The sequence below is a fragment of the Lycorma delicatula genome, chromosome 8 (assembly GCF_047948215.1).
Source record: "Lycorma delicatula isolate Av1 chromosome 8, ASM4794821v1, whole genome shotgun sequence".
Classification (NCBI taxonomy): Eukaryota; Metazoa; Arthropoda; class Insecta; order Hemiptera; family Fulgoridae; genus Lycorma; species Lycorma delicatula.
In genome coordinates, this window is record NC_134462.1 from 93,086,508 (window position 1) to 93,104,210 (window position 17,703).

Sequence of the window (17,703 nt, forward strand, 5' to 3'; positions counted from 1 at the left end):
AAGCAGTCAGGTCTTGTAATACTTTCTAAAGTACAAATAAACAATATCAATTTTGTTCCTTATTTGTATTACTTTTTGATAACAAGCTGGGTACTAACCATTATAATGTCATTCTAAAAATAAATTTCTGATCCGTTGAATAAGTGTGATACATCATTTTCTAATTATTTTTAGTAATAGTTGGTAAAAAAAAAAATATATATATATATATATATAATGCAATCCTGCTAGCTGAAATTAAGTCAATTGAATTTTTTTTTTTTGTCTTCAGTCATTTGACTGGTTTGATGCAGCTCTCCAAGATTCCTTATCTAGTGCTAGTTGTTTCATTTCAGTACACCCTCTAAATCCTACATCTTTAACAATTTGTTTTACATATTCCAAACGTGGCCTGCCTACACAATTTTTTCCTTCTACCTGTCCTTCCAATATTAAAGCGATTATTCCAGGATGCCTTAATATGTGGCCTATAAGTCTGTCTCTTCTTTTAACTATATTTTTCCAAATGCTTCTTTCTTCATCTATTTGCCGCAATACCTCTTCATTTGTCACTTTATCCACCCATCTGATTTTTAACATTCTCCTGTACCACCACATTTCAAAAGCTTCTAATCTTTTCTTCTCAGGTACTCCGATTGTCCAAGTTTCACTTCCATATAAAGCTACGCTCCAAACATATACTTTCAAAAATCTTTTCCTTATGTTTAAATTAGTTTTTATGTAAACAAGTTATATTTTTGATTGAAGGCTCATTTCGCTTATGCTATTCGGCATTTTATATCGCTCCTACTTCGTCCATCTTTAGTAATTCTACTTCCCAAATAACAAAATTCTTCTACCTCCATAATCTTTTCTCCTCCTATTTTCACATTCAGTGGTCCATCTTTGTTATTTCTACTACATTTCATTACTTTTGTTTTGTTCTTGTTTATTTTCATGCGACAGTTCTTGCGTAGGACTTCATCTATGCTGTTCATTGTTTCTTCTAAATCCTTTTTACTCTCGGCTAGAATTACTATATCATCAGCACATCGTAGCATCTTTATTTTTTCACCTTGTACTGTTACTCCGAATCTAAATTGTTCTTTAACATCATTAACTGCTAGATCCATGTAAAGATTAAAAAGTAACGGGGATAGGGAACATCCTTGTTGGACTCCCTTTCTTATTACGGCTTCTTTCTTATGTTCTTCAATTATTACTGTTGCTGTTTGGTTCCTGTACATGTTAGCAATTGTTCTTCTATCTCTGTATTTGAACCCTAACTTTTTTAAAATGCTGAACATTTTATTCCAGTCTACATTATTGAATGCCTTTTCTAGGTCTATAAACGCCAAGTATGTTGGTTTGTTTTTCTTTAATCTTCCTTCTACTATTAATCTGAGGCCTAAAATTGCTTCCCTTGTCCCTATACTTTTCCTGAAACCAAATTGATCTTCTCCTAACACTTCTTCCACTCTCCTCTCAATTCTTCTGTATAGAATTCTAGTTAAGATTTTTGATGCATGACTAGTTAAACTAATTGTTCTGTATTCTTCACATTTATCTGCTCCTCCTTTCTTTGGTATCATGACTATAACACTTTTTTTGAAGTCTGACGGAAATTCCCCTTTTTCATAATTATTACAAACCAGTTTGTATAATCTATCAATCGCTTCCTCACCTGCACTGCGCAGTAATTCTACAGGTATTCCGTCTATTCCAGGAGTTTCTGCCATTTAAATCTTTTAATGATCTCTTAAATTCAGATCTCAGTATTGTTTCTCCCATTTCATCCTCCTCAACTTCCTCTTCTTCCTCTATAACACCATTTTCTAATTCATTTCCTCCGTATAACTCTTCAATATATTCCACCCATCTATCGACTTTACCTTTCGTATTATATATTGGTGTACCATCTTTGTTTAACATATTATTAGATTTTAATTTATGTACACCAAAATTTTTCTTAACTTTCCTGTATGCTCCGTCTATTTTACCAATGTTCATTTCTCTTTCCACTTCTGAACACTTTAATCCACTCTTCTTTCGCCAGTTTGCACTTCCTGTTTATAGCATTTCTTAATTGCCGATAGTTCCTTTTACTTTCTTCATCACTAGCATTCTTATATTTTCTACGTTCATCCATCAGCTGCAATATATCGTCTGAAGCCCAAGGTTTTCTACTAGTCTACTAGTTCTCTTTATTCCGCCCAAGTTTGCTTCTGCTGATTTAAGAATTTCCTTTTTAACATTCTCCCATTCTTCTTCTACATTTTCTACCTTATCTTTTTTACTCAGACCTCTTGCGATGTCCTCCTCAAAAATCTTCTTTACCTCCTCTTCCTCAAGCTTCTCTAAATTCCACCGATTCATGTGACACCTTTTCTTCAGGTTTTTAAACTCCAATTTACATTTCATTATCACCAAATTATGGTAGCTATCAATGTCTGCTCCAGGGTAAGTTTTGCAGTCAACGAGTTGATTTCTAAATCTTTGCTTAACCATGATATAATATATCTGATACCTTGCAGTATCGCCTGGCTTTTTCCAAGTGTATATTCTTCTATTATGATTTTTAAATTGGGTGTTGGCAATTACTAAATTATACTTCGTGCAAAACTCTATAAGTCGGTCCCCTCTTTCATTCCTTTTGCCCAGCCTGTATTCACCCACTATATTTCCTTCCTTGCCTTTTCCAATGCTTGCATTCCAATCGCCAACTATTATTAAATTTTCATCTCCTTTTACGTGTTTAATTGCTTCATCAATCTCTTCGTATACACACTCTACCTCATCATCATCAAGGGCGCTTGTAGGCATATAGACGTTAACAATCGTTGTCGGTTTAGGTTTTGATTTTATCCTTATTACAACGATTCTATAACTATGCGTTTTGAAGAACTCTACTCTCTTCTCTATCTTCTTGTTCATCAATGCCATATTTTTTTTTTTTTTAGATAATGGGAAATATGCCAATCCAAAACAGTAATGATTTTAAAATTAAACATACAGTTTACAATAGTTTAAATTGTGTTTCATTGACAAAAGGCTAAATGTTTTTTATACTTTATATAAAAAAATTAATGTTTTTTTTTATTTTAAATTAGCTTTAGCCCAATACTTCCCAACCACAGAATTTTTAAGATTTTTGTATTCATACTGTTAAATCTGGTTTATAGTAGAGTTATAACAATGAATATGGTAGAAAAAAACCATATATATCCTTTGGTACTGAACCAGCCTATCCTACAAATAGGACGAAGGGGACATGAGACAACAAAATAAGGGAACATAGAGTGAATAAAAAATCGACTTTATTTAATATTTTCAGTTATAAACATAAAAGTGTTTAACACTTTATATAAACCTACTTTGTATGGTAAGATAAGAAACATTCATTACAGTGTTTTCTCACACTTACTACAAAAGGTGAGAGACTTCTTTTTGCAGCCTGACCTTGGCATTGTCTCGGTTTCTCTCTTTTCATCATATAATGTCCTACATTATAAAATTGTACTGGTTGTAAAAGAACTTTGGATGTACCAATGGTCAACTTAATTGCCCTACCATCGAGTTTTTTTACCCAAGAAAAACAAATATGCCTTCTAAAATCTAGATGAGAGATTGTTTCCTTAGAATTTACAAAATTGTAAATAATCCATGCATTCACTAGACTCCTATCTAATATTCCAATAACTAATGGCCAATACCTTCTATTTTTTACCTCTAAAATGTATTGGATATTTAGAAGTCAACCAGTCATGTTTATCGACATCTCCCATATTTTATTATAATTATGAATAAGTTTAGGTTGGTTCACAGCGACTTTGGCTTTTTTAGTTTTACAATATCTATTGGTTTTGATAAATGGTTCAATTATACCAATTCAAAATTGGTCAAAAAAACACACTACAATATTATGTGTGAAATGGTATGACAATTTCATACCATTTCACACATAATATTTCATTATATTTATCAAAACAATGTTGGAAAAACCTCGTTCTTTTTTTTTCATTTCTTGCTTTGACATTACTGGACATTTCTTCGTTCTGTTATCATGAACCGTTCCGGTAGCTTTGAATCCTTTACATTTTAAATCAATCAGTAATTTACATACTAGTAAAAAAATTATCAAAGTAGATCATATGTGAGCTAGGATCTGTATATACTTCAAGCAACTTTTTAGCTAGTCTTGAACCTAAGCTATCATTTGCGGTGTTAGATTGAGCAGTTTCCTTGCCAGTTTATAATGAAAAATTATAACAATAACCGTTGATGCCACAAAGAGCTCAAAGCTTATAACCAAATCTAACGGGTTTTCCTTTTACAAACTGTGTTATTCCATGATGTCCAAAATATTTCACATCATTTCATCGCCAACTAAATTCAATTCAAAAATACCAAACTGTCAAAAACTTGCATTTATTTTATTGAGTAATGGGTGACTTTTATACGCTTTATCAGTTTTGTCAATTTTCGCATTGTCATTGAAATGTAAATAAGATTTTATTTTATTGAACCGATTCTAAGAATTGCTTATTCAACAAATGGGATATGTATGTTTACATCTCTAGACCAATAAAGCTTACTTTGAGGGAAATGATGGTAGGTATGAAGAGAAAATTAGGATTTCCATGAATACCTTTAGCTCCTCTACATTTAGGTCAAAATTTAAATTGTTTTTATAATTTGAAGCATAGATGACTGTCTCTTGTACAATATAGTCTAATAAGTCATCAGGTAACAAATGTTCAAATATCTCAAATGCTGATTTTCCTCCTAAATCCATAATCATCTTTTCTAATTGTTGTTTTCAGTATTAGCCACATATGTTATTTGAGAATAAATTGGGTTACACTTATGCCAAGCAACAGGTTTTTCAGCTCGTGGTGCAGCTACTTGTTTGACTTCTGGTTCTTCTACATTGTTAACCGTGCGTGAAAATTCCATTTGACCAGTTACATCTGACACCAGTAATGTTCCCATGCTATCATCATGGCCCTCTTCAATTTCTGTTATTTCATCTGGTGGCATTATGGCAATTTCAAAATCATCTAAATCTTCGTCACAAGAATCTTTGACATTTTGAAGGTATTTTACTATCTCAGAAAAATTCAAAGTTTATCTGTGTTTAATTTTCACAGGTTCCATTTTCTATAAACGAAAGGTTCTATTTATAGTGTAATAAAACCTTAACAGTTCTATTCTTCAACTTAATCCTTTGAATGTCAGGGTAACGATCTGTTGTTACACATAATTTGCGCTACAACTGTACTCTGTTTGGTCTCGTTTAATTTATTACAATTGCAGCTAGATTGTGCTGGAGTGTTGTATACTGGTTCTGTATCTTTCATTCTACATATATATTGATAGTATTTGGTTTTAAATGGCTGTTTCAACAAATTATCGATATCATCATATTCTATATAATTTTCTGGGTAAACGGTATTTTTTTCAAATTTATTAACTGAAAGCAGCATGATATAAAATGGTTTCAATAACACCTCTGCGTGACAGGATAAAAATGCTTCACAGTTTTAGCACAACCCACTCCAAAATGGCTGACAACCAAAGGGTTAAGGATAGTGAAAAATATAATGTAATTATTGTACACTTACCTTTGTAGCTATTCCAACTCCACCTTATTTATTACAATCGAGTCACAGTTGTTACACATTCACAGCAATAGATGTTTACTGTTTGAAGTACACTTTACGAATGATAAAACTAAACCACACCAATACACATTTCAAACAAAATAAAAATCCTATCGATGTGCAAACGTATATAGGAATTGACTTGTATGTACTATCAAACACTATAAACCTAACACTTGAACCCAGTGTCATATTTATAGGATGGCTTACTTTGAAGGTGTATGACATGCAATGTAATTTATTTTTTAGTATTGAAATACTCAATATACATTTGTTAATGATAGTAAAGTAATTATAAACAACTATAAAAAAAATTTGATATAATTATAATAAATTTGAATTACGTAACATTCTCCTCATTGACTACGATATATAAAGTTTTTTTAAAAAAAAACATGTGTTATATATATAATAGATATTTTTATAGTGGAATAAAAGTATAAAAATGAAAATTTAGATAAAACTGGACTTTACAAATTATTTATAATATTAGGAAAAAATGAAAACATGGTGTCATAAAAATAGGCAGTGGGATGTAATGGCTTAATATAAAAACCCATTTATATATTTATTAATAAAGATCTATATGAATAAATTGGTAATAAATATAGAAATAAATATTTTGTGTAGAATCTCCTTTATTTCTAATAACTGAGAACTCATATATTATATAAAAAAAGTCCACTATATTAAATCATAGAAACATGGTTGTACTGAATTAGCATACTTAAAAACATTTAAATTCTTATAGTTTTGATAAAAAGATCAAAACTGTAAGTTGAAATGTCAAACATCAGGAAACTAAATTCTTTTGTTCAATTAGGCTCACAGCCAATTTTTAAAAGGACAAAAAAAGTTTTTTTAGTTGCTTACATAGTATATAAGTTTCATCATAACATTTCTTTCTAAGTTTTTTGTTATGAAGACTCAGGTAACAGACAATAAATTCAAATACTTGTAATAAATAAATAATTTAGTGTTAAAAAGCTTACAATTTGTTACTTGCCAGTTTTTTCTTTTTTGTTTTTTAATTGTATACATTTAATATTAAAATACATTTAAATTTAGTTGGTTCAGACACATACTATAAAATTACAAGTACAAACATAAAAAAAACTTTATCTTACAATGATAAGGAAAGTCAATTTATATAAATAACTTTAAAATTAACTGTTATATCTTATGATAAGTGATTAATATATGTTGTAGTAATGCACTAACTCTTTGCCATACCATGCACTTCACATAAATGTAATGATGTCAAGAATTACAGCAGAATTTCAGCTTAGATATACTAAATTAATCATAAAAGAACACAAAAAAAAACAAGGTTAATATCAACTAAAACAATATAAAAACACTTACCATATCAGGACCCTTTTTTGGTATGATATGTTCATTAAGTAATAAAGTCTTAAATAAAGTTTGTATGGCAAGAGGAATGCTATCAAGGGGAACACTATGTTGTATTTTATTTATATCATGTGTCTGTCCACAATAACGACATGTAACCCTGATCTCAGAAAATGAATAAACGATGGGGCAACAACACTCTTCATCCGGACATACACCTCTCTGCATCCTGTTAAACAGAGAAAAAGAATAAAATTACAAAAATGCAAATAATTAATTAATTAAAACAGTGGAAACAAGATTAAAAAAAAACTGTGAATTGTAATCTTTTACAAATATGACCAAAATATAATCTAATAATCAGGGCATTAAGTTGTAAATTTCTGTCTTTTGTGTAGATAGCTGATCTATTACAAAATCCCTCTTCAAATACTGATTTATAATAATAATAATAATATGCAACTTTTTTTACTATGAATTTTCCCATTGATCTCCTGAATTTAGAATACAATGTAATATAAAGAATTTCCAATAATTCAAACTCCCTTATTAATAAAAAGTAAAGTTTTTGTCAAGATTCTAAGAACAGCTTCCACTATGAGTTAAAGAATTATATTTAAGAGATTTCCACTAAACATTTACCTTTAAAAATCTGCAATTATAAATAAATGCTTTTTAATGAGATGTAAAGCAATTATGGATTACATATATATTAGATAATTAAAAAGCAATTATAAATATAGAGGGAAATCTGTGTACAAGACTGAAATTCTTATTCTGTTGTATTGTGACTATTTTTATAATCTTATCAAAAATTAGAGTTTTAATTTATGAACTTCTATACCAAACAGTATGTAAATTAGGAAAATTCTTGTAACCAATTCATTAATATTTTTTTTATAATGTAATGGACTCATGTAAAGGATATCAATTCCAATTTGATATTCTTGAGCATTTGATCCCACATTTCTGCCAGTTTATTATTCAATTTTTGTCCTATTATATACATACTACATCTCAGTTCTTATGTATCTGTACATAAAGCATGTTATGGATAAAGTCTACTTATGTTTTGATTATTTTTTTTAAGTTAGTTTGTTAAGCATTTTAAGAATACTCTATATGTGATATATAATACATCAGTGAAATGTTTTAATTCTAAAAACTGATTATGTGCTTTAGAAGCTGCTAACTTTAACAAAAAAGATGAAAATCATTAGTGCAACAAAAAATGACTATAAAGAAAACTGAAAAAGTAAGAAATATGTAAAATACATAAAAATGTTAAAACTGTTCGTAAAATTAAATAAATTTATCAATTTTTAAATAAAACATAATTCTCTAAAATGTACTGATTGTGCTGCTTTACTTTTTAAATATTTGTTGTTTTTTTTTTTATTATTATTACATAGCGTAATCCCTCCCAATTATCTGAGATGGCTTAACTGGTTTGTCATCCAGGAAAGTCTAAGAAAATAAAATTGTTTTTTTATTTTTTCATGTTCAGTAAGGCCAGGAAAACAAAGTACACCTGCTAAGCCTGAGTTGTACGTCCACAAAAAACTTATTGGCTTGTTAAACTCTCATCAAGGTGAAATACTTCTTTTAATAATTTACCTAAGCATCACTGTAACTTGTGTATTAATTTTTTATGTTTGTTTGAAGCAACATTTTTATTAAGAAAATAAATTCAACAAAATGGAAAAAATACATTATTAATACTAGACTTGTCCATATAAAATATACAAAGTGATCACTTTCCATTAGGTAATTATTTTTTTAAACTATCATCGGACAGTTGAAATAATATCTTTTATTTATATTATTTTAATATTTTTTTTTTTTATGTATAAAAAACAAAGATAAACTTTAAATAATCACAAGAATTTTGGAAACAGTGAGGATGAAATGAGCATTTGAAAAAAAATATAAAAAATAAGTTAAAAATTACCAGGGTGAGACATCCACAGATTATTTTAACAATAGCATTGAAAAAACCTTTTTAAGTGATGGCACAACATAAACTATCCCAATGCATCTGCCTCAGCTCAAATAACAGCAATATAAAATATCATAAACATTTTACGAATTAATGCATCATCAGGTACTGATGATGCACCAGTCCCCATGGCAAAGTTCAGTGTGAAATGTTAAAAATACATTAATGCTCAATATGTTAATAAAGTAAATTTTTTTATATCACTGGGTTAAAAAAATACTTGTAAGTCACTTGCTGCTAAAGAGGTTTTAAATAAAAACTTTGAAATGATAAGGATGATAAAGGTAATGGTTACATGGTAGCATTATGAATTTGACTGTTAATGAAATTTATAGAGTATCAAAAATTGATTGCATTATTAAAATTTTTAACTGATAAAATCTAAAATGTAGCTTAGACTGGTCTTAACTGAAAACATTTACCTATACAAATTTCATTCAAATTTTAATGCCCAAAAATGGTATACGATTACTAAGAAGTGAAAATATAAAGTTGCACAAACAGAGTACTCATAAACAAAATTTAATAGTTTTCAGCCAAATAAAAAAAACTTGGTTGTTTTAAAAAATGAAAAAAAAACCAACCTAGTGCTTTATGTAATGCTTTATATTTTTCATATTTTTCCCCCAGAAATGGGGAAGAATAAAAATAAACATTCTTACAGAAAGTTCAACAGAAATCTTTGTAAACTAGCAATATGAGTACAATTAAAAATAAAGGCCTACATAAAAACCATTTTTTGGATGATGTATTCTTACATCAAACAACATTTATGCTGATCAAAAAAAAATATTTATTACCTAATGTAACTGCTTTAATATAATGATTAGATTAAGATGTGGCTTCTTGTACGTAATAGAAAGTAACATGAAAACCGAACAGAATCACAGATAAAAAGTAAAAACCCCTAAACATAAGTAAATTAGAAATTTAATATTCCTAAAACCTTTCTTAAAGGGAAAATAAGCATATGCATAGATATATGTATTTACATCAATGACACAAGAAGCAGGAGGAATCAAACATGAAAAGAAAAATATGACATTTACTGGTTTTTATTGTTCAAGTTAAGAGAATAAGAGTTTATGAATAACATCATATCACCATAATAAAAGTCAATAGTAACAATTTTTACTACAGGATCCAAAAAGATATTAAGTAATTAATAATTTATAGTTCAATACAAGAATTGTCATGTTTAATTAAAAACTACAGACAAAAAATGTTAAAATAATTTAAACAAAATCCAGATAATTAAATGGATAAAACATTTTTACTAGGATATTTTAAGGCAGTTTTCATTAAAAAAAATGTAAATACCATGTTTATGATTTTTTACATTAAATTATTATAGCAAGTTTTTTATATATTTATAACAATGAATTAAATTCTGCACAGAAAACAAATTTAACCTAAGACTATAATTGCACAAGTTTACATAAATCTAACTCATCACTTTGAAAATTTAATATTATAGAATTACAATTTTTTTTTAACTGAGCTATTTTCTAATAAAGAAACAACTTACTCAGTAGCTAAATTTTCCATTATTTTTAACAACACTATTTCCTGTAATTCCGTGTAGAATTTTTTCAAATAGCAAGATGAAGACATTTGAAATGAACTGGCTCATAATTATAAATTCAGAACTAATGTCACAATAATTGCAGCTTCCACTATTGCTATTATAATTTATATTATATTGAACAATTATTAGTTCCACAATTCTTTAAAATTATAAAAAATAATTAACTTATTTCAACTGTATAACATTTATGCCACTTGTCACTAATTTTCTTGTCTCCCTTCTACGTATTCTTTATAAGCTTGTAATGTAATTTAATAATTGTTTGTTCTACTTCCACAACTTTAAGCTCGATTCTCTTAATGTTGATAACAGCTGTCTTCAAGTTTTTAAAAATTCTGTTCTACGAATGTGCACCATAAGGTAATACGAGGCAATTGTCTTTTTAAGCTGAGTTTGTAAAAAAAATATTACAATGCTTTCTACTTGTACCATGCAGAAGAAAGGAGGACACTATGTATTATTTTATAAATGTAAACAAAATAAATATATGGAATGATTTTTTTCTTCATAAATATAAAAAACAGATATTGATTTCTTGACCTACAAATGTCATAACATTAAGATAAATAACACAAAATACAAGTAGATTCATCAATTCCTACAGGGTTGCCACCATGTACTATTGCTCTTTCATTCATTTCTTACGTATTTAAACAATAAATGGGTGATTAAATAATAAATCAGATTATTTATTGTGTGATTAACTAATATGTAAAGTTTCTGAAAATAACAACAATTATTTAATAATAAATAATTTAAAATATTAAAAGCTGATGTTTAACTAAAACCAGTACATCTCCAAATCTTTATTGTGAGGAGTAACTAATAAATTTTAAATATAAAGGCTTAAACTATAATATAATTTTAAATGGCACTGAAAAAAATTTGATATAAACACCACTGGGCTTCATTAACCAAAATCAAAGCAGCTGCAATTTTATATTTTAACCGGCTAGTTTTAAAAGTGACATACAGTACACTCCAGTAAGGTTCATGTGCTGAATAAAGATTGCTTTGAGGTAGAAGCATTTGCGAAATTTGATTTTTTTGTTTTTAGTGTTTCACTAAATTTCAGAAGTATTTTAGATCGCGTTTGAAACTAAATATATTTCTGAAACTATATAGAATTTTTTATATAGTCTATTTTTTTAAAAACCCTTTAAAATGAGATGTCACAATCCTAACTTTTCTATTTAAAATTTTTCAGTACCCCATGGTGTGATAATCTCATACTGAAAAAATAAAATATTTTTGAAGTAGTAGCATTTACTAAATTTCATTTTTCTATATATAATGGTTGAAAAATTATTTAAGGATTCTCATACTCTCTAAATACCATTTATATCTACAGAAAAAAAAAATTATTTAAGATCATTAAGATCAATAGCTCGAAATTAAAAAATAAAAACAAGTTTAATAAAAACCTGCTGTAACAAATAACACTTGCATTTTTTAAAAGAAGGGCTGAAATAATTCAATAAACTTAATGTCAGGTTTTTCTGTGTTTATGTTGCTTTTTACAATTTGTTAATTTCCCAACTGATATCTATACTATTATATAAAGAGGAAGAGGGTTTTGTTCGGAATAAACAAAAAAACTACTCCATCAATCGCAATAAAAGTTTTATCAATGTTTGTTGGCATAACTGAGGTTTTTAGATATATTTCACGTTAAAAATCTCAACAAAAAAAAAACAATAAAAAAATATATATTTATTACTGGAGATCTGCTGGTTGAAGCACAAACTTTAATGAATTAATGAAGTGTGAACAGGGTTTGAACTGAATGATTCAAATCAAATCAGATGAATAATATTACATAGTAATAAAATTAAATTTACATTAAATAAAGTAATGTATATCTATACTATTATAAAAGAGGTTTTTGTTTGTTTAGGATAAACAAAAGAAAAAAAACAGTCGATCAATCATAACCAAATTTTTACCCATGTTTCTTGGCATAACTGAGAAGGTTTTTAGATATATTTCACCTTGAAAAAAAAAATATATATATATATATATACATATAGAAGTAGAAAAAAAAAAATTAAAAAAAAAAAATATATATATATATATATATATAGAAGTGGAGATTTGCCGGTTGAAGCACAAACTTTAATGAATTATAAACTATGAGTGTCTATCACTGTGTGAGCTGGGTTTGAATTGAATGATTACGAATATCTAAAAAACCAATTTCAAAATTTTTGAAATTCTCAGTTTCAAGGGTTAAAATGGATTTTTTAATTTTTTTGAATCGCTGTTATTTTTTTAATTTTTCAGCAGCAAATGAAATCAACCTGATTTTTGGCGAGTGTAATCTTCATGTCAATAAACCAATTTTTTAATTCGTCCTTGAAAGGATATAAAGAAAGGGAGAAAAAATTTTGAACAATGACTGTAAATTTTCCCAATCCAGACTATAGTAAATGACATATTTAGTAGATTTGGGCTTGCAAATACTCTTCAAATAAATATCTGAAAACCATTTTCAGGTTTGTTTTAAGGGGTGGGAAGGTATACGGCACAGTGGCTCAACCAACATAGCTATTATACTGTTACTGCTTGTATGACTGGCTGCCCTGCCTTTGGTTACTTGACGAAAAAACATAAAATAAAGAACTGACCTCTATGGGAAATGCAAGTAACCATATAGCAGAGGAGAAGCTGTCTATAATATACAGACAGGGAGCTAGTAAATGTATATACTTCTTAAAATGTACATCTTCTTTTAACCTTTTTTATTTCTTAAATAATATTTAAATTTCCACATTTCTGAATGGAGCATATTACAGATTTTAAAAAACATACTCTTTTTTTAAAGAACAAAATTAAGCTTAATTAAATAATACTCGAATGAATAGCTTCAGAACTTACTATTAATATATAATAAAAAGATTATTTCAGATTTTTGGTATATCACAGACAAAATTATTTATAACAAAATTCAGGTCAATATTATTAAAAATAAAATTAATAATAAAATTGCACCAATTTATCTAATAAAAATAATTAATCAAACCAAACCAAAATTTAGCAATTTTAAAAACAATATACAAATGTCAGACCTGTTACAATTATTTTCAATTATTCTTCCTAACCTTCTTCTTTTAATTAATGGCATGATTGTTTTTAATTTTAATTAAACGTCTTCTTTCTACATACACTTGATTACAATTTAAAATTAATCATTACTTTAGTAAACTGTTACTCAAAAACTGAAAAATAAAACATAGCCCTATTGAAAAAAATTATATCGTTACGAGTATGCTATAAATAATATTAAAAAACAAAAATTATAAAGAAAAGCATACAAATGACTATTTGCAATAAATATACATCATAGATGCTTTTATGGCCCTCATTAAAGATTACCACGCAAAATAAACTTGGTTTTAAGTAGAGTTACAATAATCTAGGAAAATTTACCTATTAAAAAAAAAATTACTAAACTAATGAGTTCACTAAATAAGTGATTTATGTATTAAGAATCTGAATGACATAAACAAAGGTGTTGCATATGCTTGAACAGTAAATAGTAAATCTTTTGAGAAAATACTTTCTGTTGACTTATTTTCTATAAACACCATGTATAAATGCCTACAAGAATATGGATCACAATAGAAAGAAGCCATCATGCTATAACTTATAAGAAAGGAACATATTGATATATTTGAAATATGGTGATCCAATGACTACTTTGATTTATTCAAACAGAAAAGTTGATCTGATAAACCATGTAGAGGAGTAAATGTGATAAATATAATTTTGGAAATACCAACAAAGATAAAACTGACAGATGATAAAAAAACACAAGTAGTAATAATATTAAACTGAAAGAATTAGCTATGAATGTAGACAGTATAACTGTCAGGCTTGCTACACCTTATAATAATGATATTCCAAAATGAAAAAGTATTTATTTGCCTTCTTCATCTAATAATCATAATGAATTAAGATAGATCAGCAGTGATGTAACATCACTGCTAATGTTACATCATGTTAACATGAAGTTATTGTACACTCGTAACCATTTCAATGTAGCCAACTTCAAATAGGAAAATAGCACATGTGAATACAAAAAAAAATAATTTCAGTAAAATATACTATTTGTAAATATCAGAATTAGAATAATGTCAACATTCAACTTTCAGTAGAGCCATTAATAAAAACTTTACTTTAATTTTTTTCTGTACAGTACAAAAATACCAGGAAGTTCTGTTTGTATTATATACAATTGTGGAGTCAATTATAGAGTTATGTCCTTGTAAGTACACAGTCCTTCGCCACAAATTTTATAAATAAGCACTGTACAAGTGAAATATAGATTATTTTCGAATTAAAAAACTAATTATTGTATACAATTATGGACTCCCACTAACAAATGGTCAGTTTAATATTTAAGGTTACTTAGACAAGGTTAGTGAGCAAATCTAAGATTAGGTTAGGTTAGACTAATTTAATCTAACTTTATATTTGCTGATATAAGTTCATTAAACGGAATCGTTAATTACCTAACCTAATCTAACCTTAACATAAACCTAACTAAAGTTAATTAAATTTCAATTAAGTCATTTAATCCATAAATAGTGTATATTGCATAATTACCAAAACCCACACCTTAAGGTTAACGTAACTAAATTTAGTCTTAAGTGTATCTAATATCATTCTTAACTTAATATCACTGAAAACAAATTATTTGGTCCAAAAACAATGTATAATACACTTGAACAAGTCTGAATTATAAAATTTCTGTTGAGGGTACTGTGTAACTTATGAGGGATGAAAATTGGGTAAAAGATGTTTCTGGTGAATAATTTCAATTGTAACAGATAATTTAGGTCTTAAATAAGGTATATTTCAGATTTCATCATCATCAAAAGTGGGTCCATAATTGTATATTATTACCATTCTATTAACTTCTTAAGTAATATAATTAAATTTTTGAGAATTCAATCATAGGCAATTATTTTTCCCTTTTGATCACCATCGATTTTCCCGTAACTGAACAAATTAAACTTTACTCCATTAAAAATGCAAACTTTTATTCTGGGCAAAACAGTTTCACCTCAAAAATAGTATATTGTGTAATAAGCCATCCTCCATCTGGTTCATGCCACCTAATAAATGTGTATCTCAACTGGAATTCAATGTGAAAGTATGATAATGCAAGACTATCTACAGCTTTGTCTTTTGAATTGGATGCAGAAGAACCTCATTATACTTAGTTGCTAAATCAAATAGTTATGAACTGTGCAAGATTACTAAAGACTTACGATTAGTTATTTTGATACTAAATAAGATGTATTGTGAATTAGGTGAAAAACAGAAATATTAGTCCCAGGAAACAGTAACAGATGTATAATACAAAAGTATTTTTAACATGAGTTCATATTTTGTTTTTTCATTAGAAAAACCTTGTCCAAAGCAAAATTTATTATTTATTAAACTCTTTCATGATAGAGTACTGTAAAATCATCAACTAAAGGATAATTGAAGACTATCAATGGTTCATGATCATTATATAGTGTTGGAAGTTCTCAGAATGGTCTGTTACACACATTTTGGTTTTTTAAACAATTATTAAGATTACCACCTTAAGAAATGGAAACAGTAACATAAATTTATTTAAAAATGTAGACAAGTGTAAAATATTTGGCAAGTGAGAATTAACAACAATTTGCTAGTTGCAAACAAGAAATAACAATAGTACATTCTTATTTCTCAATACAATTCAGAACTAATCAGTCAATTTGAAGATCCAGCTTTCATCACAAACTTACACTTACCAAAAATATACAACGTGTATTTTGTAAATACAACTAAGAAATTAGAAACGAATAATAATAATAAACGTCAGTAGTGACTAGAAACGAGACATTTAAATTTGATTAATGATAATGTGAGTGAAAATACTACAAATTACGTACTTTTCTTCACTAACAATTATTCAGATATATACGCTGCCGATTCTTTTAACACGAAAACTAATTTAAACGATTTAATAAGCAAAAATAATTAATAAATACTTCCATTAGTAAAAACGTGTTATCTGTTAATGCGTAACTGAGGAACTTTTTAGAACTTTCATTCTTTGTTTAGAAGAGGTTCACAGTGGGTTCCATTTACGGAAATACTACTCAAATTTAAATCAATACACTCTTAATTTAACTTACTTGATCCTGTAGAGTTACACCATAAAATAAACTGCAAAAGTAAACTGTTAAATTAATCTATTAAGGTTTCATAATTTAATGGAAAACCAAATATTACAACTTTCACAACTTCTGACACACATAATCACGCAAACTCAACAACAGCTGATAACAAAAAATAGTTGATGTTTGTCAGATCATGCAACGTAACGAAAAAAATAGTACCGTTACTTGAAACTTTAATATGGAATACAAAAGTATTTAATAGCCAATACACTTTGTAGCCTATATAATTGTATGGAATATGAGCAACAAATTTTTTGGTCTTAAGTATCTGTTGTAAATATTACCTAGTTTTTAAAGTTTACTTGAAACATAATGCACAAGAGTAGGCAACTACATTTAATTGAAGCATCAGTTGATTAGCGTACAGTCGTAAAGCATCATATGCATTCTATAACGAGCATTATGATAGTAAAGAATAAAATAAAAAGTATTTCTTTATCCATTGCTAAATATTCGCAGAACAATATAATGTCACGTGATCATAATAAATGGCAGACATTTAATAATGGCGGCAATTGAAATATTACTAAAGTTATAGTACTTTCAATTTGTACATATAACACTCAATTTATTTAAGATAAAATTAAAAAGAGCTTTCACAATTGAAAAAAAAGTTAAATTTCCAATATAATTTATTACTAGTTTAAACATATCTCTAACCTATTTTGAATAGGCTAATTAGAATCCTTAATAATTATAAATTTGAAGGTACTTTCCTAATAAACATAAGATAAGGTACTTTCCTAAACACCTCATAAGAAGGAAGCAGACCTTCCTATGATTAGATACATAATAAATATTCTTTTATACAGACAGCATTATTTTGTTTAATTAGCTTTAAAAATAAAATTTTAGACGATAGGCAAAATAGCATATTTTGATTTGGAATAGACTACAGAT

The 17,703-nt window shown here is 27.7% G+C and overlaps 1 protein-coding gene across 3 annotated transcripts in view; it reads right to left on the reverse strand.

Moving 5' to 3' along the window:
• LOC142328756 (deubiquitinating protein VCPIP1-like) overlaps positions 1-16,897 on the reverse strand; it is a 66,896-nt gene extending 49,999 nt beyond the window's left edge. Inside the window, exons 1-2 of one of the 3 annotated variants that reach the window (XM_075372774.1) lie at positions 10,523-11,094; positions 7,008-7,224 (exon numbers count right to left, since the gene is read on the reverse strand). In XM_075372774.1, coding sequence (XP_075228889.1) covers positions 7,008-7,224; positions 10,523-10,608 — 303 coding nt within the window. In that variant the 5' untranslated portion in view covers positions 10,609-11,094. Of the gene's footprint in view, positions 1-7,007; positions 7,225-10,522; positions 11,095-16,758 lie in introns of those variants that run through there. The other 2 variants (XM_075372776.1, XM_075372775.1) reach the window with 2 other exon arrangements.
• Between the last annotated feature and the right edge of the window lie 806 nt (positions 16,898-17,703).